Below are 22548 nucleotides of genomic sequence, written 5' to 3'. Positions count from 1 at the left end.
CCTACTTCTACTTCACTGGAATAAGTAATCGCACGAATTTCAACGCTATATTTTAGTATAGGTAAGTGCAGGGTACAAAGTAACAAACCATCCGACAATTCAACATGTTCCTTTCACGCACGTAGCTTCTTTCGGGTCAAAATACGTACCCGGACGACAGGTTTTGTGAGCTGATTTCAAATCTCCGTCGCATTCGAAATAGCGGTAACAGTTACGCGGATCGGCAAAATTTCCTGGTTTTTCGCAAACAAATTTCATTTCCGACGAAGAAATACTCGCACTTTCGATGCAAACGTGTTCGGAGTAGATGTGACCAGGTTTGCATTTATAAAGGCGCGGTTCTAGTCTATGATCGTGAACGTCGTTTTGTACGCACACGAAATAAATATTCGGATTTTCTAAAATAGGTCCGTGCTGTAATGGTCGCATGCACGGTTCAACGGGCTTTTCTTGACAAACACGATGTGTAAGTTTGAAGCGACAGGTTGCGGTTAGCGGATCAAAAGCTCGGTCTTCCGGGCAATTATGCTTCGTACTGATCCACGCATCGTCTCGTTTGATACACATGTGGTAAGAGTTACAGTCATACGGATCAGGGAAGGCGCCAGTGTCCTGTTTAAATTAATCGTATATCGAATCATTATCGCTTATTCCTATACTTATTCATTTTACATTTTTTTATTTTTGTGCCGTACTTATTTTAATAAAATGGATTCGAAATTCAAAAAAAAAAAAAAAAAGTTTTATAAATAACGTTGGAACTAGGTATGTAGTATTTAAACAAATATGTAGGCGGATAAGAGTGAATTTAAAAAATGGACCTGGAAATTCGATAAAAATAATAGACAGTAGATCGGTACATATTAAAACGACTCTTATAAAACGCGTTCAAAATCTCAGAGCGACGTTATCTAAAAAACTAAAAAAAAATCCTATTCCGTAGCTTACCTCGCAATGTAATGTTTTCAAACCAAATATTTGGCAAGCATTCGCATCATTAACGCAACTACCTTTCTCCATTGAACAATATTGACCCTTTGAATTATCGCAATAGTTTATCAGGCTGACTTTGAAAGAATTTGTTGGTATTCCAACACAATGAATCAATTCTTCGCACGATGCGCACTTGAAGCCGTTATCCGAGCATTTGGAAATATAACCGTTTACTTCGGGCGAACATAGCTACATAAAAACAAACGGTAATTATCTATAATCGAGCCATAAATGAATCGAAAAGTCGAGAGTCGTGAAAAATGCTAAATGCTTGTCCGTAAAACGCAATATGTAGGTAATAGTTCCTGCGCTACCATAAAAACGCTCGCTATAGGCCTATATCTACATAGGTACTTAAATTCTTGCGAGTTTTCAAGTTGCTGCGAAGTTGATGCCAAATTTTTTTTGAAAAAAGAACCGAATACTTTCTCGAGCCTTTCTACAAAAATAAGTGTAGGAAACGTAGAAATGTGAAAAGAACTGTAGGTTTTTTTTACTTACCGCAAATCCGAAAATAATGTTGACCAGTGTAACTGTGAGGAGCATTTTTTGTCTTGTTCCGATGGTTTAAATCACATACAAGAATTACTATCGAGATCAATTCGACTTACCTATTCACTTCTCGACAATGAGTTGCGAAAAATTCACTTCAACTTGGCAATTTAAAATAGCTAAAACGTTTATTTACACGCTACTCGTCTTAAATACACTTCCATTTAAAAAACAAACAATGAAAAAAGTTCAGTCAACACGAATGAATAGCCACTTAAGCAAAAAATAGCAATCGAAAAAAAAAAGGTAAAAAAGAAGAGAAACGGATTAGATAACGGATTTTCAGGTGTTTTCATTCGCATGTATACCTACGCGTACATAATGTATAGGGCTAGGATTTTTATGCGCTAAAAAAACAGTTTTAAGCGCTTATAAAAAGCAGTTAAAATGGCCAAAAAAAGCAAAATTATGCGCCAAAAAATCTAAAAAAGCAAAAATAAGCGGTTTGTAAGTGCATCATGTGGCATACCAAAATGCAGGCATTTTTAAGCACAATGCGAAAATCCTATTGAATTTCCTATCAAGTTTAAACTGAATTATTTTAATCAGAAAAATATCGAAAATCATTTATTTTAGATTTAATTTTTGAACAAAAACATGAAATGTACCTACAAGTGACAGATTACAACATTTGGGTAAATAAAAACTAACTGATTCAAAATTCAAACATTCGTTTGCGAAATCAGAGATCAAAATGTTTTCTTTTTTTTTTTCAACTAAAATAGTTTGAAAGTGATTTATTTTGACAAAACAACAAAAATTTGAGTTTTAGAACGATTTTTGTCGTTTTTCTTCGAATTATGCCCTAAAGTACTTAAAAAAGCACTAAAAAAGCAGTTATCAGCCATTTTTTGCTGAAAATAAGCAGTTTTAAGCGTTTATGGTCTAAAAAAGCAAAATTATGCGCTAAAAAATTTTGCAATTCGGCTTAAAAATGCATGAATCGCAAAAGAAACATTGTTATGCGGTATCTGCTGCAGCGCATTCAGACAAGCATTTGCATAAAAATCCTAGCCCTATTAATGTATTATTTTTTTCGACGCCGGAAATCGAAGACGCACCTCTCGGCATTTAGCACTTTGAGAACAAAAACCACGATTACTTATTTCAAAAAACACCATGAAAATAACCCTACGAATGTGCAGATGGAAGAAAAATATATCGCGTCGAACATCGCACAAAAACGACGACACAAAAAAAACAGATACACCGGATTTGTCTCAACATTGTTGGTAGGTTTACAACACAGTACGCATACAGTCTTTAAAATTTGGTTAAGGTACAAAACTAATGGAAAAAAAAATACGAACAAAACGATGATAAAAATGAACATGAGTCGCGTAAAATTAGATAAGGAACAAAAAAAAACCTAAATAAAAAATTCTCTCGCGAAAATCTGAAACGAAAAACCTAATATGAAACAGGTAATCGAGTATAAAACAATTTGAAAAGTCGGGATACTAGCGTTAATTCGAAGTTGAGATTTCTGGTTAGATTCCAATGTCGGCGATGATGACGATAACCTTACCGAGGACGACGAATGAATCGGTATCGCTCCGTAGTAACGTTCAGCACCACCGGAGAAACTTAACGCATCCATAGTCCGGAAATGAGACTGGTGCGTATACGGCGGCGAATGATTTTTCGAAACATTCGGGAATAGATGCTCGCGCGTTGCGATATCAACTTGCGAAATACTATCGAATTCGAAATCACTGTCCGGCGTTTTCTTGAAAAATCCACCGCATAATGATTCGTAGCCAGAGCTGACGGTGGGAGAAGTACGAAGCGTATCCGCGTAGTCGAATTCGTCGATTTTCAATTTGGACGGCTGTATTAACAATTTATCACATTTGAACGAATGCGGCGGCGGCGACTGTTTGGACGAAGACGGCACACGCTTCTCGCATTTGCCCAAATTCAAATCCGAAAACTGACCGCATAACGGCGCATTACCATAAAAACTGGCCGACGAGTTTGATTTCGCCATCAAACGCTTCATTTCGCAGTCTTCTTTTTTTTCATATTCTAGGTCAAACCTGGATAAGAAACCGTTTCGATTGATTAGTAAAATGTTAAACAAAATCTATTTTACGACAGCGAACACCGCTCATTCACCGACTAACCTATTTTGTAAATTGTAGTTCAACTTTTGAAGTGTACAACGCCTTTTCATTCGATCACTTACAATGGATTTAATCGCAATAGCGATAACTACCGCAACGATCGAAAATATCTGAAAAATGTCGTTTTATTTTAGAATAATGAAATCGTAAAACAACATCTTTGAAACGAATGTGAGAATGAAATGGGTAACCGACCTTCCAGACTGGAATTAAATCGTCGCTGATCATCAAACTTAACATCACAAGCAAAATGCCGACAATCGACTGCAACCTAACTAAGAATATGTAAGGAAGAAATGCGGTTGAGAGCACGAAAAAGTAATCCAAAACCGGGCCATAACACATGGGCGACGTCACACCCAGTAGAAATTGTTCGAAATCGTAGGTTGCGAATAATTCGGCGACATGTTCTATCGACGATCTTGTTCTAAAAACACACGCAACCACCGTACCGATCACCATGAAAAGAAATGCGAGTATTTTTGATTTCGTAACGTATTTCTGAAAAGTAATAGGAGCGATTAAAAATTTGTCTCGATACAAAACAAACGATAATGTCTAAACTGATGAAAATGAATTCGAAACGAACTCTAGCGGGGATACGACGATCTGTTGCGTTTTTATAAACTTTTACACCATCGGTACTAAGTCCGGGGTCCGACTTTAACTGCAATTTTTTGTGAACGAAATTCTCGCAATTTTCACATAACTTGTACGATTTTTCAAGTTTTTTCCTGTTGAAATGCGAATATGATTTAAATAATTCTTATAAAATATTTCGGTGAAAATCAACTCTCGAATCGAGAAATCTCACCTAAATATTTCTATTTCTTCGTCGTAATTTTTTTCTTGGAAGGGTACGTATAATGCGAGTTGTTTTATTTTCAACTCTTGATTAGCATTGCAAAATGAGCATAGGCCATTCGAATTGAAAACATAACTCGTTTGACTGCTCTCCGCCTTAACATATTTCCGATTTAAAGTTTCGTCAAACTGTTCAGGAAGAACTTTGCTATAATCGCCATCCTAAAATTAAAAAAAAAAATCGATTAATTTTTCTGTTTTTTCAATCAAACAAAGCGTCAAAAACTTACTTCTTTGAATCCATTGAACTGGAGACATTGCTCGCAAAACCATTCTTTTCTATTCTTAAACGGTACTCTAAAATTGGTGTTACAAAACCAACAATTCACTGTCACGAAGGAATGATTCCTAAAAACAAAAAAACAAAAAAACAAAACAAGAATAAGTGTGTCGATTCGAATGTACAAGATTCGTAGTGAAAAATAGAACACATCATGAAGTTAATTAGTTAAACAACGAGTGGATTCTTACTTGACAAAATTATATAATACGATCAATAAAAATAGAACTCCGAAGGACCAAATCAGAAAGTAGCCGGTTTCCAAAATCATGTTCTTGATTGAAAACACGAATAGAATTACTAGGCGAATGAACTCCTAAATTAATTTTCAATCTTCATCATGATTATTATATTACTATTCTGCTGATAAGGGATAACATGATGAACTATGTATGATGAACAATAATGTAAATTCAAAACACCCGTATTGGCCGTATTATGAGTTTCAAGCCTTAATTTGTACTAATAAGTTGAATTTAACATAACATTGACTAAAAACGACCGTAATTAATTAATTAATAATAGCGATTATCACATCTTGTGAATTTTAAAAAAGCCGGCACCGAGCGGCGAGCATCCAATGATCCAAGCACCATTTTTTTCGATACACACCAGACACCACAGATCACTGAGTGGGTTGTGTTCAACATCTATAAACTAAGAGAGGTTGTCTCATAACCCGTATCCGGCGTTGGCGCCTGGGAACAGTCCCCGCTTTTCCGCACCGCGGCGCGTGACGTCACTGGAGGAAGCCAACTTCTTACTGAAGCGGTAATAGCCCATTTTTCGTGGTTTTTTCGATTTTTTGGACAAACGAAGGGGTTTGGGTAAAATTTTAATAGAACTTAATTTCAAGATATTCAAATTTTCTATCGATTGGTGTAAAATTTATTGAATTTCGTGGAATAATGACGATTTTACGAGCATTTTTATTCGTGAAGTTTCACCAAGTGTTCAATTTAAATTGAAATTAATCGAAATTTTCAGTGAACACCTACGTATTTTAAAAATCCAAAATGTTCAGAATTTTGTGCTCTTTAATATGGTCTATCATTAAAAGCCCTAGCTTCTAACAATAAAAAGTTTTCAAAGTTTGAATAAGTAAAAACATGCTGTGCACTATATAGACATTCGGATTGGAATCAAAAATACACAAAATTTTCAGTGGATACACTAGTATTTTAAAAATTAATAATGGCCATAATTTTATTCTCTGTAGCGTGGTTTTTCATTCGAAAACTAAGCAATTACCGTTCAAAAGTTGCTATCAAGGTTCAAATTATTATACACACAGCTAATGAAAAAAAAAGAGAACTTCAGCGATCTTTTTAGTTTTTTTTTCTCTCGAAAAACGCAATTCATCTGTTAGAAAAATTCTATAGAATGAGATTATGATTAATAATTAAATAGTTCATTTCAATATTCATCCATCTATTAGCAAAAATCAGGAATTCAAATACAGAAATAAAGATACTTTTACAAAAACACAGAAGATACAAAAAGTTGAACGAAAAATAAATATTAATAACCAACGAATCACTGAACTCTGAAGAAAGGAAAAAGAAAAAGGATGATTGATGATATGATATTATATTTCTGTATCTATTAGTCTTTTATCTGCATACTTTGATACTGCCGATCACACTGAATGACTGAAACAAAGCAAAAAAACATCATCAGGTTCAGAATATTTATTCAGTGTTGTTCAAGATAATATCAAATATGTAATGAAATAAATCACATCACGAAAATGCATTTTCATATTTCATCTTTTACTGAAATATTATGAAAATCAGAAATCCGTCATCCGTCACCACTTTCTACAAATCTACGTACGGAATTGTACCAACAATTAGCGAAAAAACACAGATCTAAGTTTTCACAAATTTCCCAAAGATGAGACATTAAGCAAAATTTGGATCCAGAAATGTAATTGATTAGATAAAAATCAATTTAGAATCAAGTAAGCAGCAATAAAAATGTAATGTGAATCATAATCATGATAGTGTCATTACAACCAAGCCCCCAGCCCGTTCAATTTTATTCTAGCAGTTGGCACGAATATGTTCAGCTCATTTAGTAGAGACAGATTTTGAATATGAACATGACTTGAAAAGTGAGCTGCAAAAACTTGATAAAATTGTCTTAATTGTCCATCCAAAAGAGAGCTAGAAAGAGATGCTGTGTTATCAGTCAACTTACACAGCTTACACTTACCCAAAGAAACTCCCGCATCTTCAGCAGCAGTTCAGCAGAACGAACGAATGGAACTGAAACGAAAGAAAACAGTTCAGTTAACAATTTACATCACGTTCAATAATAATAATTTGAAGCAGAAAATATCCAATGAAAAAAATCAGATCTCAATCTCATTATAAACAACTGCTCGGAATGTTACAATATGAATACATATAATTAAGCCGAATCGATGTTACGTACCAAATAGAATGTTTCTTCTTCTGCTTCAATTCATTTCTTCTTCGATTAAATATATTAATTAATTAAATGCAACGGATTTTTGAAAAAATGATTCGTAAAAATTTAATCAACACCGCTCAACTCCATTATCACAGTGCAAAATTATGTAAACAAGCAATACCTACTTATTTTCTTTCCTCCAGTGACGTCACGCGAGTCGATGGGCGATTGAAAAATTTTTTACCTATCTTCTAAAATGAGACAACCTCTCTTAGTTTATAGATGTTGGGTTGTGTTAGAGTTCGACGAGTACCCGGATCCGCGATTCTTACCCGGGTCTGAAAATTATCCGGTTCCTACCCGGGACCCGGGTAGTAAAATTTTCAAAAAATGACGTCATTTTGAGTAGTTCAAATAAATTCCGCTAGGATCGCAATATAAAAATGAAATTTTTTCGTCACCTTGATTTGGCAACGTCGCATTTTTCATTGTTTTTCACTACCCGGTTCCGTACCCGGGTAGCCGATTCCTTTCCGGGTTGAACCCGGAAAATCGGCAATCCGGGTACCCGTTGAACTCTAGGTTGTGTAGTGGATACTGGTTACTGGGTGACACCATTTTATCAAGGGCCGGAACCGGAACGCAACCCGCGTCGCATTCCTCGCGTTTCGTTTCACTTTTCGTTTCCGTTCCATATCCATATTCTGTTCTCACGTATTCTCACAGACTGGCAGACTTTGATCAGTTGATCATAGCGCTATCTAGTTTGATGTTGACACTCTCCAGATTCTGAAAAATCCTCTGTTTACCACTAGACGTTAAAGTGCACTAGTTTTTTTTTCCGGTGCAAAAACTCGGAAGCCGTCGGGTATTGTCGGAGGTACTTCGTTCAACTTGTATTTATCATTTCATCGTAATTCGTAAGGTGCGATGATTTTATTATTTTTATCAATGATGATCTTCCCTGACACTGGTTTTTCAAATTCAAATTTTTGATGTCAAGTATTTTTCCACAACTAAAGCATACTAATGATGTTCATATGAACTTACTCGATAGTTGATGTTGATTGAAAAACCACTGTCACTGTAGATGCGAAGATTATTGACATAATCACCGCGAACTGAGAATGAAAATATGAAAACACAGTAAACAAGTTGAATTAAGTAGATTATTACGTATTTCCGAGCTTTCAACAATTGTTTTTCAACTCATATAATCCAAATTTGCGTACTTATGTGATATGATATTATGTTTTGTGGAGTATGTACAGTTGGTGAACGATAAGTATCACCACTGTCGGGCTTAACTTTATTAAAAAACTACCTTGAAGTGATGATAATTGAACCATCTAACGATTAATATTATGGAAATGTAGTACGTAATGGAATGTTATATAATTTCTTTTCATCTTTATAAAGCAGAACAGAGTTTGAGTTATCAGTTATCACACTAGAAAAATAGAACAAGTCGAACGAAGTATTTCCGACTGTACCCGATGACTTCCGAGTTTTTGCACCGGAAAAAAAAACTAGTGTACTTTAACGTCTAGTCTGTTTACCGACAACGGCAAACGTTATGATCTTTTCTGTACCATTTTTGTAATTTTTAGAAGGAAAACGAAATTTGTTTCATGTCGTAAAATAAAGCTTCGCTTATTGAAATGTTTTTCCGATTGTGATAAATTTTAATAATCATGTTAGTGTTTTGTTGTTAATGAAATACGCGGTGACAAAAGCTCGACTAAATCAGTTTCATCATAATTGATGGGGTTGAGTTGAGACACAATCGCATTTAGTCAAAAATCTGCGATCCTGATTCGTAGTTGGAAAGCTGAGAGTAAGTTCTTATAGTCGGTTTTAGTTTTACCAAATTAATTAAGTACTTCGTGTTTTTGGCGTGAAGTATCATCTTACCATATATTTTCAAATTTATGAGGAAAGGCGATGCGAAGGTGTCAAAAACATGCTGACTGTGAAGCTTTAGTAACATCGGCATTTTTGCATCGTGTGTGTATCATAATTATGGTTAGAAAGGATTGTGTTTCAATTTCGCTCTTCTTACTTCTTCAAAAGTGTCGGGCCCGCGTATCAAGTATATAGCGTGTGATGGTTGAGAGTTTCACCAGCATCCTTTGACATATCGTACAATTTTTTGTAGCTGTTACGAAATTCTGAAGACAAAATGCCTCAAGGAATCGTTTACCCGCAAGGTTGTCGTCCTGTTACGGATGAACTGGGTGCCGACGAGTTAATTCGGCGATTAAAGGTAGTAGTGTTTTAAATGAAATATTGCAAGTAAAGTCGAATGTGATAGCGGCTGCTAAATATAATGTTTGTTCGATATTCGTTCATTCCGCAGACCTTGGCTCATACGTTTCAAGCCATGGCACAAGATACCGGAATTTATCAGCAGTATATTCCACTGGCTCTTCATCTTGCGGATGACTTCTTTTTACAACATCAAAGTAAAGATGTTCAGTTGTTGATCGCCTGTTGTATCGCTGATGTTCTTCGCGTGTATGCTCCGGAAGCGCCGTATAAAGATCCCGATCAAATCAAAGTACGTACCGTCGTTTTGTTTTTTTTTGTTTTTTTTTTTATACAACCTTCGTCACTTTGAATTAGAAAAAATCGCTCCGCGAAGCGAATTTTGCTACAGTATTTCTCCGTTCTTGCAGACTATATTCATTTTCATCATCAAGCAACTGTCTGGTTTAAAAGACCCGAAAGATCCGGCGTTCAAAAGATATTTTTATCTGTTGGAGAATTTGGCTTATGTTAAATCGTTCAACATGTGTTTCGAATTAGAAGATAATCAAGAAATTTTCTGCACTCTGTTCAATTTGATGTTCAACATCGTCAAGTGCGTATACGTATTATCAAGTTCTCCGAACATACTCGTATTTTTTGTTCGTGGGTACGTATTTTCGGTTTGTTGTTTTACAACGCGTAACTTACATGTTGTTTCAGTGATGAACATTCTGCGAAAGTAAAATCTTTCATGCTCGATATCATGTGCCCGTTGATTAGCGAGTCGGACATGGTATCGCACGAACTGCTGGACATTATATTAATAAATGTCGTCGAGCCTAACAAAACCCAACGAAGAAACGCTTACGCGCTTGCGAAAGAATTGATTAATAAATGCTCCGATACTTTGGAACCTTACATTCAAGCGGTTCGTATTGATTATATGCGCGTTCTTTTCCAGCATTAATTTTGTCATTCTCGTTTTAATAATTTCATTTTTTTTTTTTTTTTCAAATATAGTTTTTCAATCAAGTTTTGTTGCTGGGCAAAGAGGAAACTCATTTGAGTATTACAAATAAAATGTACGACTTGATATACGAATTGAATAAAATTTGTCCGAGCGTATTGTTGGCCGTATTGCCGCAGTTGGAATGTAAAATCAAGTCGACGCAAGAATCCGAACGACTGTCCGTTATCAAATTGCTGGCGAAAATGTTTTCAGAAAAGAACAGTAACGTCGCCAAAAATAATCCTCAGCTGTGGAGAGCGTTTCTGGGCAGGTAATGTCGTTAGTTTTTTATTTTTTTTTTTGCCTCCGTTTCGAACCGAACGCGTCGAATCTTTCTGCGCGCAATTGTTTTGTTTCGTTCTGCTTTCCGGTTGCAATTCGAATGTACCCCATCTGCGAATGATTTCAGATTTAACGACATATCTTCGGTAATTCGTGTGAAGTGTGTGCAGCATACTATGCATTTTCTACTCAATCATCCGAATTTAAGGGAAGATATTGTGGAAGTATTGAAATCTCGACAACACGACGTCGACGAAAATGTACGATACGAAGTGGTATTAGCGGTGGTTACTACGGCGAAACACGATTTCGAGATTATATCTCAAAGTACCGATCTGTTGGACTGCGTTAAGGAAAGAACTCTCGATAAAAAAGTAAGCGACACGTTTTCACCAGCGACGCGGCGCGGCGCGGCGTGCCTGGTAGCAATCGCCAAGCGCGAGGTTTAATCGCCTGTAAAAATTTTCAGTTTAAAATTAGAAAGGAAGCTCTCAGCGGTTTGGCTATGATATATCGAAACCATTGTAATCAGCAAGCTGTGTCCAAAGCTACCATGATGGCTGTTACTTGGATCAAAAATAAAATATTGCACGGATATTACATGCCGAGTACCGAAGACAGGTTAGCGATGCGACGTTACGGCTTTATTAACCAGTTTCGTTTCGTCTGTATAAACTTTCGTTTCTTTTCTACGAGTAGATTATTGGTGGAGAAATTATTGAACACTTCGTTGGTACCATACCAGTTGCCGCCGGAAGAGAAAATGAAACGGTTGTATCATTTGATGGGCACTGTAGACGATAATGCGTGTCGAGCGTTCGTCGAATTGCAGAAACATCAAGCTTTGTGAGTAACATATCGTACGAGTAGATATGTGTTATATCTAGTTATCTTGGACGGAATTTGATAACGATTAAAATATCGCGTGATATTTCGTCTGTCGATTAATAGGGTTCGTAACCACGTGAAAGAATGGTTGGAAATTCACAGGAAGCCAGCGACCGCGGAGAGATCGAAGGAAATTTCTTCTCGTATTATGGTCTTATCTCGTTTTCTTCCCGAACCTTTGAAAGTGCAAGAATTTTTGCACCAGTTTTCGGATAATTTGTTGCGAGATCAAGCGTTATTATTAGGTATATACTCGTATTACGATCGCTGCGCCATTAAAGCGCCGATATTGTTGTTCACTCGCCATGGAATGAATTTCTAATCGAGCGTGCTTTTTATTTAGGCATGGAAGCGATCACTCGTTCGGATATATCGTGCAAAGACTGCGCGGAGACGGTAAATTTGATCATTAAAAAACTTGGACAGCCGATTATGACGAATCTGTATTACAATACGGTGAAAATGTTACTGGAAAGGATGTCTTCGGTGATGATAGACAAAAATAATTTGAAAGTGAGTCGAAACGATTCGAGAGTTTCGGTTTAAAAAATGATCGTAGACACGGCTCAACTTGACGCTAGAAATGTCGAGAAACCGTCGTATTTTTACGTGTGGTGTTGGAATTACAACGAGTCTCAGTTTGTACGCTACGCTCGTGAAACGTGGCTCTGATTTAAAATGTACATTTTGCGTAGGTTCTAATCACGTACGTTGAAGACTGCATCCAGAGCGGCAATTTAATCGAAGAATTGTCTTTGAACCCGGTATCGGCTGGTGAAAAAGGTCTCAAGTTATTGGTGGTAAGTTGCCGATGTCTGAAACTACAGAGTATTTTAAGCATATCGTAGGTACTTACGACGATATGGTATTCTGCGTGACTGCGATGGAAATCAATTCGTTTTACGTTTTCAGATTCTTTCGTATATTTACCCGTATCATTTCTTGCATCAAGACATCATATCTCAGTTGATCAATTTTCTGAATTTTGAAGAAGAGTACGTCGTGCCTAACGTGTTATCCGTGTTGACGTTTTTGGGAAAACATAAATCACTGAGTGAGTAACTACGAGTATATGTTAGGCAGAAAAGTTGCTTTTATATCGCACTATTATAACTCGTGTACGCATGGTGGAGGGGGTAGAGGGAGGGTGAGGGTGAGGGTGAACGGAGCAGAGTGAAAATGATGCGCACATTTTGGTAGTACATAATTTAATGGCCTTTCAGCGCAGCTCGTAAAATCGCGTAATACTGTATCCCATTTTTACTCGATGGTATGCGAATGTGTTTCACTTTTTGCAGGCGTATGTTTACCGCAAGAAATGGACCGTTTGATACCTTTATGCAAAAATTTCGCTCTCACCGGAACCAAGAAACAAGCTAAACAAGCGGTACGCTGCTTGTACGTGAATGTTTTCAAACAGAACGAAAATATTTTCAACGATATAATCGAGGTAGGTAATCGAAAGTTGCCGTGTATTCTTTACAATATTTTTTAATTTACACGACTGCGCGATCGTCATCGTTTGAATGTACATATGTGATTTTCAGAAAATAAAAGTAAATTTGACGCCGACCTCGGAACATTATTTGGTTTCAATCGTGACTTTAGGTCATATAGCGCAAAACGTTCCTCAACGATATATGGCCCTAATAAAAAATCTCATCTCACGAAAGGTAAGACACTATAATACATACGTCTGTATGTACAAGTAGACTATTCGTTGCAGTATGCCTGCGCTGCACTGCGCTTGTACGTCGTACGTCGTACGTCGTACGTCGTACGCGTGTCACTCAGAAATGCTCTCGCTTTTCGTAGATTGTAAGGGATTTGTTAGTCAAAAAAGAAGAGGCTGAAATGGAGACTGATCCTCAAGGACCGATTTTGGAAGGCGATTGGTGTCCTGAAAGTGATATCCCACTTATCACCTTGTGCAAGGTAGTACTTATTAATAATGCGTATTATAAAAAACGGCGAATTAGTGAATAGCGAGCTTTTAAATTGACTGCAACGTTACGCGTTAATTTTTCAGATCGAAGGTATCAAAATGATGGCCAGATGGCTTTTAGGGTTAAAAAATGACGAAGTATCCGCGCAGAAGACTTTTCGTATGTTTGCCGCTTTCGTCGCGAAAAAAGGAAATTTATCCGGTTCAGAATTGATAAGGTAAAACTGCGAATACTCGTACCTACCTACCTACCTACCTACCTACCTACAGGTTGGATCATTCGACTTTATCTGCAGTGAAGATGATCGATGAAATTTTGTTATAGCAATGCTGAAATGTCTTGGTTGAGACTAACCGCTGGTTATTCCATGTTGAAAATAGCCGAGCAAAAAGGAGTCGGCGATCAGTACACAGCCGAGCAATTCTATACTCTATCTCAACTTATGTATGTAAGTATACGCGTAGATTGTGTGGTATTGTTTTCGATCATTTTCAGTCGATTGTTGAAAAAAAAAATGTATGGAATATGTAATACCTATTACCTGATTACCTGTTTTCCAGGACGAAGTTCCAAAAGTACGTGAAATATTCAACAATAAACTGCATAAAGGCTTGACGCGAGGTCTGCCGCATCGAAGTATTCCGATCGATTTTATGGGTTTCTTCGCGTTCGGAGGGCTAGAAAAAGATAAACAGCTAAAAGAAAGTATCAAACAACATATGATCATCAGTATTCAAAAAAGAAGAGAATTCATTAAAAATCTTACTCAGAGCAACAGCAATAGCAGTACGTAATACGTATAGTATAAAAATGGGCGAATAAAAAAATTACTTTCGCAAATCAAACTGTTTACCTACGAGCGAAGCGAAAAAGCGAAATGTATCTTCTGCGATCGATGGTAATTGGTAACGCTTTCATTCTCATTTGCAGATCCGTACGAATTGGTTTTGAGTCAATCGCATTCTATTCTGCCCGATTACATGTTGGTATACGCGATAGCAGTGTTGGCGCATTGCCCGCAGTTCACTGATCCTAAAAGCGTAGAACAACTCTTAACTATGAAGTCGTGTTTATGGTTCATTATGGAACCGTTGATTACCAAAAATGACTCGTACTCCTACGGCATTTACAAAGGAATGTTGGATAGGATTAAAACTGTTAAAGACGCTTTAACGCCGGACGACGAAACCGCCAACGAGGTACTATCTACATATCATTATGCTTTCCTTTCTAGTTTGCTCGTATTTTACCTTTTGGCTTTTGACCGTGTTTAAAAGTCGATACGCCAATAAGAAAAAGCGTGTTCGACACTGCAAAAATAGTGCCAATAGTGTTTCGAAAGTCGAGTGCGCTGAATTAGTCCGCATATACAATATGTACGTAATATCTTTTCTCCTTTTTAAAAAAAAATAGAAAATATGGGCTCTTTGCGATCTGGCTGTCACGATTATCCTGACAAAAACCGTCAATTTCGAAATGAAAGATGGAATGAACGAAACGAAAATTTCGGCATTGTTCTATAAGAAAGTAGACGATCCGTTATTCGCCAATGATAAATGTTATTTGCCTACAGAACTTCAATATCACGTAAGCAATAATTTCTAAATACATGTACATACCTGTACCTACCTATCTTCGTGAACAGTGTCAGCACGCATTTCACACTTGTCATTATTTCGTATTGCAGGGAGAAAAATCCATTACGAAAAAGACGCTCAGTACGGCTAATTACGTGAAAAAAGAAACTGGAAAAACGAAACAAGAGAGCATAGATTATCAAGATGTTCCAGATAAAGTAAGCGGTGCCGAAATTTCTCCTTTATCAGGGTTGTCTCGACCACCTCGTTAACTGGTCCTCTAAAAATCTCGACTCGACTGTTGGCAATTTATTTCCGAATTCCGTTTGTTTAGGAAAATTGTTATTTGCGATTTCAGTCGAGCTTTTTAAAAAAAAATGGTTTTTCTTAGTATGGCGTTTTTTTTTTTCAGCGGGTATGAAATGAGTTATAATAACTCGTAAACTGTGTTTTAAAAAAAATGAAAGGTTCGTTCCTTAGAGACACCCTGGTAGCAATTTCTTTTTCTTTAAAGTTTTTGTAAATTATGCCAATGCGAGCGTATATTCGGATACTCGATTAATTTAAATTTTGCGAATCTTTTAATTTCAGTCCGAAGACGAAGATAGTGAAACAGAAACCAAAAAGCGTCGCATAACTCGTTCAGCTGTGCGATAATGAATCCGATGTGAACATCGAAAAAAAGTTTGTTTTTTTTCCTTCAGAAATGTGTATGTATTTTTTATGTTATTTTACTCGGTTTGATTGTTTGTATTTGATTTTGTGACGCTCGACCAGTGCTATGTGCATTGCGTGAGGAAATTCGGTTCTAATTGTTGCGTTAGATTTGAAGTTCATTTTTTCGTAAATAATTATTTCGGTTTTTTTTTCTTTCGAAAAGATATACATACTTTGCGAATAATTTGAAAATAAGTGTTCGCGTTCGTGTTTACTTTTGCTTCGGTGACATTTTCCTAAGTTTACCATTTGCTATTTGCTTTGGGCATTTAGATCGGAATCGTTATATATATTTTTTTTTCTGCTTCACAATTTTGGTCCGCGTATTATGTGATTGTAGTATGTTAATGTACCTATGTATAACTACTCGGTATGTTGAAAACAAGAATACCCTCTCCCGTATGCAGTACTGCCTCCTACAACTCTCCATTTTGCGTCAACTTGTGCAGTCTCGCACAGACAGGTAGGTAGCTAGGTACTTCGTAATCGCGCTATGTCTGAAAGTTTCTACATATTTATGTCCCCTCCTCCATTTTTTGCTTTTATTATATTATTATATCATTACTGTTACTACGAGTAGTGCTAGATTTTTAGTATTTAGTTAGTAACTATTATTTTTATTTCGTATTATCGTATATGAATTTGTATTATTTTTACAGACGGCGATTATTATTCATGATTTTTTTTTATTTACCTTTTTTTTTTTTTTTTTGGAAATAACTATTTACGAGTATTAGTATTATGAATTTTGCTATTCTGTTTTCACGCACTTGTATTTCGCTTGGTTATAATGATGATTTTACGTGTTTCACGTTTGATATTCAATTTTTTTCTTCCTGTGTACTATGTTTTACGTTGTGAAAATGTTCAAATTTGATGTTCATTTAATTGATTCTAAATAGAAATCTTACTTTTATAAATGACTGTAATGTTTTCTGATACAAAATTTGGCCGAGGGAGTAATCGACTAATCGGCAATGGAATAATACCTACGGAGAAAACGTTTATTATTCAATACTCGATAGAGGTAAAATTACGAATACGGTAACAACGGTACAAATTATCGAATAACACAAAATAGTACAAGCGATAGGAATATTTTGTAATTGTCTCGCAATTACGAGAGAAGATCGGCGACGCTATCTGTATAATAGTGCGGAACCGAGAGCTGATGGTCCTCTCGGTCGGAAGACTGATAATTTTTTACATCGTCCAACGAATGAACGCCACTCAACACTAGTAACGTTTTGAAAGCGCATTTATTGCCCATCAGTATATCGGTGTTGCATCTGTCTCCGATGAATATGGTTCGTTTCGGATCCGCGTCGAATTTGGAAATAACGTAGTGAGCGAGATAAGTACTCGGCTTGCCGACGAGAAAGGGTGTTCGGCCGCTGGCTACTTCGATGCCGGCTACCACGGCTCCTGTTCCGGGCATCGTGAAACCATATTTAGTGGGGAATGTTTCATCTTTATTCGTGCAGACGAACAGACAAGACTCGTTTCTTTTCAAATAAGTAGTAGCTTTTAGCATTTTCACGTAATTAATACGCTCGTCGAATCCGACTAATACGGCGCCCACATTTTCCTCGAATTTAACGCGTAACGAACCTATGTTTTCTAAAATATTTTCGTATTGTTCTTCCGCCCCGGCGCCAAAACTCGCAATTCCGACGTTGTTGAGCTCTTCTTCTAGCGATTTCATTCCCACAACGTAAACTGACTGCGAAGGAGCGAGAGTTTCCTTCAAGTAGGCTGCAGCGAGCGACGACGTATTACATACGTCATCTTCCGAAGCGGTGAATCCAAACTTATGGCATTTATCGAGGAATTGCTTTCTGGTTTTACTGCTGTTATTCGTTACGTAACATACACGTTTGCCTCGACTTGTGAAATTATTTAAAACCGCGGCTGCACCGCTAATTGCACCGCTATCGTTCCACAGTACACCGTCGCAATCCGTTAATACCGTATCAAACGAATCGAGAAATGATTGCTTTTCTTCGTTTGAAAGGGACCGAAAATAAATAGGAGACATTCCGCGTGATCGCAATCGAGTGGCCTGTAAAAAAAAAAAAATCAAAAACAATAGTACAATATTGTACTACAGCTTCCAAGCGGTGTTGCGGTAATCCGCGTTGTTTGCAGGAAGCAGGTTGGATTCAAGCGACTAAAACAGGTCCTAGGACTGCAATTGGATACGGCGATAGCCGAATCTGACGAAATTACTAAAAATCGAAGAATACTTTCTACGGACTGACTCGTTAAATTTTCAAATGCTCGAATAAAATGCCAACCATTCAAACCATTGCGCTGTACATTCGGATGCCTCTACGCATTTAAACGTCGATAGTAGTTATTTACGACAGCGATATTATAGCAATTTCTTTCGAGTTTATCTATCACAATCTGCAATGAGAGGTCAATTTTCCACTATCTTCAAACACGCGTTACTATAATCCTAAATTTAATTTCAAACGATCTTCAATTTTGATACAGTTTCAGCAATTTCTTCTCTCGTTTCATTGCATTTTCAAGTTTTTTCCAACGTAAGCGCTCCCCAAATTCAATCAATGCGTAAAATTTACTCACGTGTAAGTTGAAACACAACGAAATCGAAATGTGCAGCAGAATTTCAGTCTTTAAAAACAAATTTTATGGCAAATTTCACAGTCGATTAGCAATTAAATGAAACTGATCTGATTGATTGAGATTCGACATTCAAATCGAACTGATATAGATGAGATAAAAATTTGATAAAACTTGTATCAAAAAAAAAAAAAAAAGTTGAAAAACAAAAACATAGATTTAAAAGCCACATCGTAACGATAACGAAAGAAAGGTTCCGTTCACGTTTCATTTTTCTCCCACCTCACGTGTCACGTTCACGTTTTGTTAAAGTTATTAAGTTAAGTTACGTACCGTGTGGCGCTACCTACAGCGGCATTGCTTTTTCAACAACAAAATTATAACAACAAACTGATAAGAAAAAAATCTCTTCAAATACGCTTCAAATCAAATATTTTTCTCAAAATTGACCACGTGCGATTAATTTATTTTATTTTTTACTGCTTTACTTTAATTTCAACTGTGAAGCGACCACCCGCTACCGTGGATGTAAGTAGATCTAGATGTATAAAAATTTCTCAATAAATTTCGCAAATATTGTGTTAAAGTTGTGAGATTGGCAGCGCCAGTCATGGGTAAATTGAACGTCACTCACTTGCGATATTTGACGAAGGAAGATTTTCGTGTTCTTACTGCGGTATGTAATGTTTTACGTGTTTTACGAATACTTTCGTTGGCAGGATAGTTCGTCACGCTTATCCGTATTTAAAATTACGTTACAGGTTGAAATGGGTATGAAAAACCACGAACTTGTACCTACCATGCTGATCGCGTCGATTGCTGCGCTTCATCATGGCGGTGTGCATAAAATCTTGCAGCAACTTAGTAAACAAGAACTGGTGGCTTACGAAAGGGGAAAGCATTGTAAGTTCGAGCTTCATCTTACATCCGATGAAGTTTATTCGTAAGCGGAGATTAACGTTAATTATTCCGAATATTTGCTTCTTCGTAGACGACGGATATCGCTTAACAAATGCGGGATACGATTATCTAGCGTTGAATGCGTTAGTATCGAAGGGCGCAGTGCATTCTTTCGGTAATCAGATTGGAGTGGGCAAGGAATCGAACGTTTATACTGTTACGAATCCCGAAGGCGAGGAGCTCTGTCTCAAATTGCACAGGTTAGAATCGAACCACATTCGTACGTATTACGTATTCACGCTAAAACTAGGGCGCTAAGATATTGTTTGTGTTTCATGTTGCGTACAGATTAGGACGTATTTGTTTCCGAAACTTGAAGGAGAAACGAGACTATCACGGACGACGTCATAAAGCCGGATGGTTGTATTTATCTCGAATATCGGCCGAAAAAGAGTTCGCTTACATGAAAGCGTTGCATAGTAGAAATTTCCCCGTTCCCACTCCGATAGCTTGCAATCGGCATTGCGTTGTTATGAATCTCATCGGTGGCCATCCTCTGTACGTATTATAGACGCATATTTGTAGGTGACTGTACGATTTCGCGATTACGAATTTGTGGTCGATACGGAGTTGGAAATCAAGTTTTTTATCGGAGAGTATTTTCAATGATTATATCGTTATTCTCGCGTTTTTATTTCCAGTAATCGCATTTACGAAGTTCCCGACATCGAACAACTTTACGACTCGCTCATGAATTTGATAGTGAAACTGGGTAATTGCGGCGTGATTCACGGAGATTTTAACGAATTCAACATCATGTTGACAGAAAACGACTGCGCTCCGGTAATCATCGATTTTCCTCAGATGGTATCTATTAGTCATCTCAACGCTAAACAGTAAGAAAGTTATACTCTCGTTTCGCAGTAGGTACCCCGGAATGAAATTGGAAGCGGGATGGATGCTTTCGAATTCGATGAAAATTCCTCCCTCGATCCGAAAATAGGTTCGAACGGGCGGGCGGGCGGGCGGAATAAATTCCGACGCGACTGTTTCGATTTTTAACCGCTTGAAATTTCATCCCGACTTGCTGCGCTTTGCTGCTGCTGCTGCGGCGGTGTTACTTCACATTTCCATCTTTGTTCTGTCATCTTGCAGGTTGTTTGAAAGAGATGTAAACTGTATTCGAGAATTTTTTAAAAGAAGATTCAATTACGAAAGCGAGTGTTTTCCGAAATTCGACGATATAGAGTAAGTGTTGTTCGCGTTGGTCGCTGAACTGTTTTGGTACTCGTAGTTTTCGAATACGCGGTATTTCATTCGAATTTCAATTACATTTACGTATGTATTTAGGAAAGAAGATGACATGGACATCGAGATCGGTGTCAGTGGTTTTTGCGGAAATGATTCTAATCAAGATGACACCAAGTCGGAAAGCGAAAATGAAAATAACGACGACGACGACGACGATGACGCGCGTGAAAATGTTTCAGTTGGTGCAGAAATAACGACAAAGGCGGCGGCGGCCGACGACCTCGACCTCGACCTCGACGTGAAAATCGATGCTTTGGAAATGGACGAAAAAGGCGCGGAAAATGCAGTGCACGAATCAGCGGACGAAAAGGATTGTGGCGCGAGTATCGCGGATAGTTTTTCGGATATTCGTAGTTACGCAACTTCGACCGCTTCGACGATAGCTCCGAATGTAATACACGCGAGAATTAAAAAATCCCTTCACAAGCGAGAAAAACTGGACGCCCGTCGTAAGTGCGTGGCGAAAGGCGAAGCGAGCGCCGTTGTTCGTAGACGAAAGGAGAATCGTAACGTAATTAAAGAATGTACTAGCGCCGGATCTCTGTGGGCCTAATCGATCCCGACGGTTATCCGAGTATTAGAGTACGCATACCGCGTACGTAATGTAATGCTCGTACGAGTACGTTAAAAATGAAAATAGCCAACCCAATAGAATTTCGAATATCGCGGATGTACGTTCTAATAGGCGATTATTAACGCGTACGAATGCGAATCTGTCTACTAGCGTTGATTCGGTAGCTCCGCTTCCCTTCTTCTTTTTGCGTTGCACGAATACGTATTTATTTATCAATCAGATAGCGGTACACGGCGGTATTGTATTCCCGAGTCGAGTCGAGTCGAGTCGTAAACATTGCGAGTATTCGCCGGTGCCTGGTACGTCGAGGAATTATGTAGAAGAAAGGCGAGGCGTGTAACGTTTTGCGATCGTTGTAATTTATTGTCGCGGTAATTCGTAGTGGTACGACCATGTTTTGTTCGGTTAAATTTTTGAAAAATAGAAATCGATTTTCAATACGAAATGCGTATCTAATTATTTTTGCATCGTTTTCGGAATAGCTGTCGTTACGCATTCTGCGATCGAAATGCGCAATGTTTTCTGATTTTAAAGAAGCGCCGAGATCCCGAACTGAAAGTTGCAAGTATGGTTCATATCGTGCAGAGAATTATGAAATTTTTCGGTAAAGGGAAAACTAACGAACGTCTGTCGAAAGAAAATTCGCGCAACGCGGTATCCGTACCGTATTTCTCGAAACGATTCAAATTTCAAAACCAAAGTGCCAAGGCGAACGATGGCGGCGTAAATAGCAAACTCGAAACGAAATTTGGCAAACGAGAGGCGAATTCGTTCTCGCAGTACGCTCCGCTTCCTGCGATTGGTAAGCAGCCCGCCGCGATGGCGAAAAAACCGAGATTGTTACGCGAGAATACGTATACCGTTTTAAATCCGGTCTTGGTGAAAGGCGTCGGCGATGTGACGTCTTGGAATTCGCGGACGAGGAGATGGAAAAATTCTACGCAGAATAGAAATCCGGCGTTACGATGGGTGGCGAATGAGCGAGAAAATAAGACGGAAACGGATGCGCCTGCATCCAAACTTGCTGGAACCGCATTTTGGTTTGAATTATAACATTTTTACAATCGGTATGTACGAGTATATACTGTGTGTACCGTGTGGTAGCGTGAAAAACGGAGAAAGGTTTCGAATTCGATCAAACCGCTTCGTAATTCGTAACACTCAACACTCGTCGCCCATCGGTCATCAATGAAGGATCAAGAAGGATGATATACGATATAGTATCTACTCTACTCGTATCGTGCGCGGTGCGTGTGTGTAATACGCAATAAT

The 22548-nt window shown here is 37.7% G+C and overlaps 5 protein-coding genes across 6 annotated transcripts; 2 read left to right on the top strand and 3 right to left on the bottom strand.

Moving 5' to 3' along the window:
• Window positions 1-33: 33 nt before the first annotated feature.
• Window positions 34-2613, bottom strand: LOC135833842 (uncharacterized). The gene is made up of 3 exons (XM_065347640.1): window positions 1495-2613; window positions 949-1182; window positions 34-612 (listed from the first exon to the last, which is right to left on the bottom strand). Exons 1-3 carry the CDS (start codon window positions 1537-1539, stop codon window positions 100-102), a joined length of 792 nt encoding a protein of 263 aa, XP_065203712.1. The 5' UTR covers window positions 1540-2613; the 3' UTR covers window positions 34-99.
• Window positions 2614-2752: 139 nt separating this feature from the next.
• Window positions 2753-5452, bottom strand: LOC135833833 (uncharacterized). Its single transcript, XM_065347623.1, has 7 exons — window positions 5007-5452; window positions 4766-4883; window positions 4486-4697; window positions 4261-4405; window positions 3867-4172; window positions 3672-3781; window positions 2753-3584 (listed from the first exon to the last, which is right to left on the bottom strand). The coding sequence occupies exons 1-7, from the start codon at window positions 5084-5086 to the stop codon at window positions 2915-2917; spliced, it is 1641 nt and encodes a 546-aa protein (XP_065203695.1). The 5' UTR covers window positions 5087-5452; the 3' UTR covers window positions 2753-2914.
• Window positions 5453-8067: 2615 nt separating this feature from the next.
• pds5 (cohesin associated factor B pds5) lies at window positions 8068-16822 on the top strand. Of its 2 annotated transcripts, none has more exons than XM_065347611.1 (23): window positions 8068-9070; window positions 9392-9499; window positions 9593-9793; window positions 9912-10096; window positions 10204-10411; window positions 10504-10763; window positions 10902-11148; window positions 11244-11395; window positions 11474-11620; window positions 11726-11907; window positions 12006-12175; window positions 12358-12462; window positions 12575-12716; window positions 12961-13112; window positions 13210-13335; window positions 13478-13597; window positions 13692-13825; window positions 13933-14056; window positions 14169-14394; window positions 14539-14807; window positions 15022-15195; window positions 15296-15403; window positions 15777-16822. In XM_065347611.1, exons 2-23 carry the CDS (start codon window positions 9416-9418, stop codon window positions 15840-15842), a joined length of 3582 nt encoding a protein of 1193 aa, XP_065203683.1. In that variant the 5' UTR covers window positions 8068-9070; window positions 9392-9415; the 3' UTR covers window positions 15843-16822. The 2 variants fall into 2 exon arrangements, with proteins under 2 accessions (XP_065203683.1, XP_065203684.1); XM_065347612.1 differs by having other exon boundaries at window positions 9307-9499.
• Window positions 16823-16892: 70 nt separating this feature from the next.
• Window positions 16893-18650, bottom strand: LOC135833840 (glycerol-3-phosphate phosphatase-like). Its single transcript, XM_065347638.1, has 2 exons — window positions 18495-18650; window positions 16893-17964 (listed from the first exon to the last, which is right to left on the bottom strand). The coding sequence occupies exon 2, from the start codon at window positions 17938-17940 to the stop codon at window positions 17020-17022; it is 921 nt and encodes a 306-aa protein (XP_065203710.1). The 5' UTR covers window positions 17941-17964; window positions 18495-18650; the 3' UTR covers window positions 16893-17019.
• A 230-nt stretch (window positions 18651-18880) lies between these two features.
• RIOK2 (RIO kinase 2) lies at window positions 18881-21721 on the top strand. The gene is made up of 7 exons (XM_065347626.1): window positions 18881-19167; window positions 19253-19394; window positions 19483-19651; window positions 19740-19949; window positions 20093-20287; window positions 20547-20639; window positions 20742-21721. Exons 1-7 carry the CDS (start codon window positions 19102-19104, stop codon window positions 21253-21255), a joined length of 1389 nt encoding a protein of 462 aa, XP_065203698.1. The 5' UTR covers window positions 18881-19101; the 3' UTR covers window positions 21256-21721.
• Window positions 21722-22548: the final 827 nt, after the last annotated feature.

The sequence above is a fragment of the Planococcus citri genome, chromosome 2 (assembly GCF_950023065.1).
Source record: "Planococcus citri chromosome 2, ihPlaCitr1.1, whole genome shotgun sequence".
In the NCBI taxonomy this organism is placed as follows: domain Eukaryota; kingdom Metazoa; phylum Arthropoda; class Insecta; order Hemiptera; family Pseudococcidae; genus Planococcus; species Planococcus citri.
This window is presented reverse-complemented; position numbering and strand designations above follow the sequence as displayed.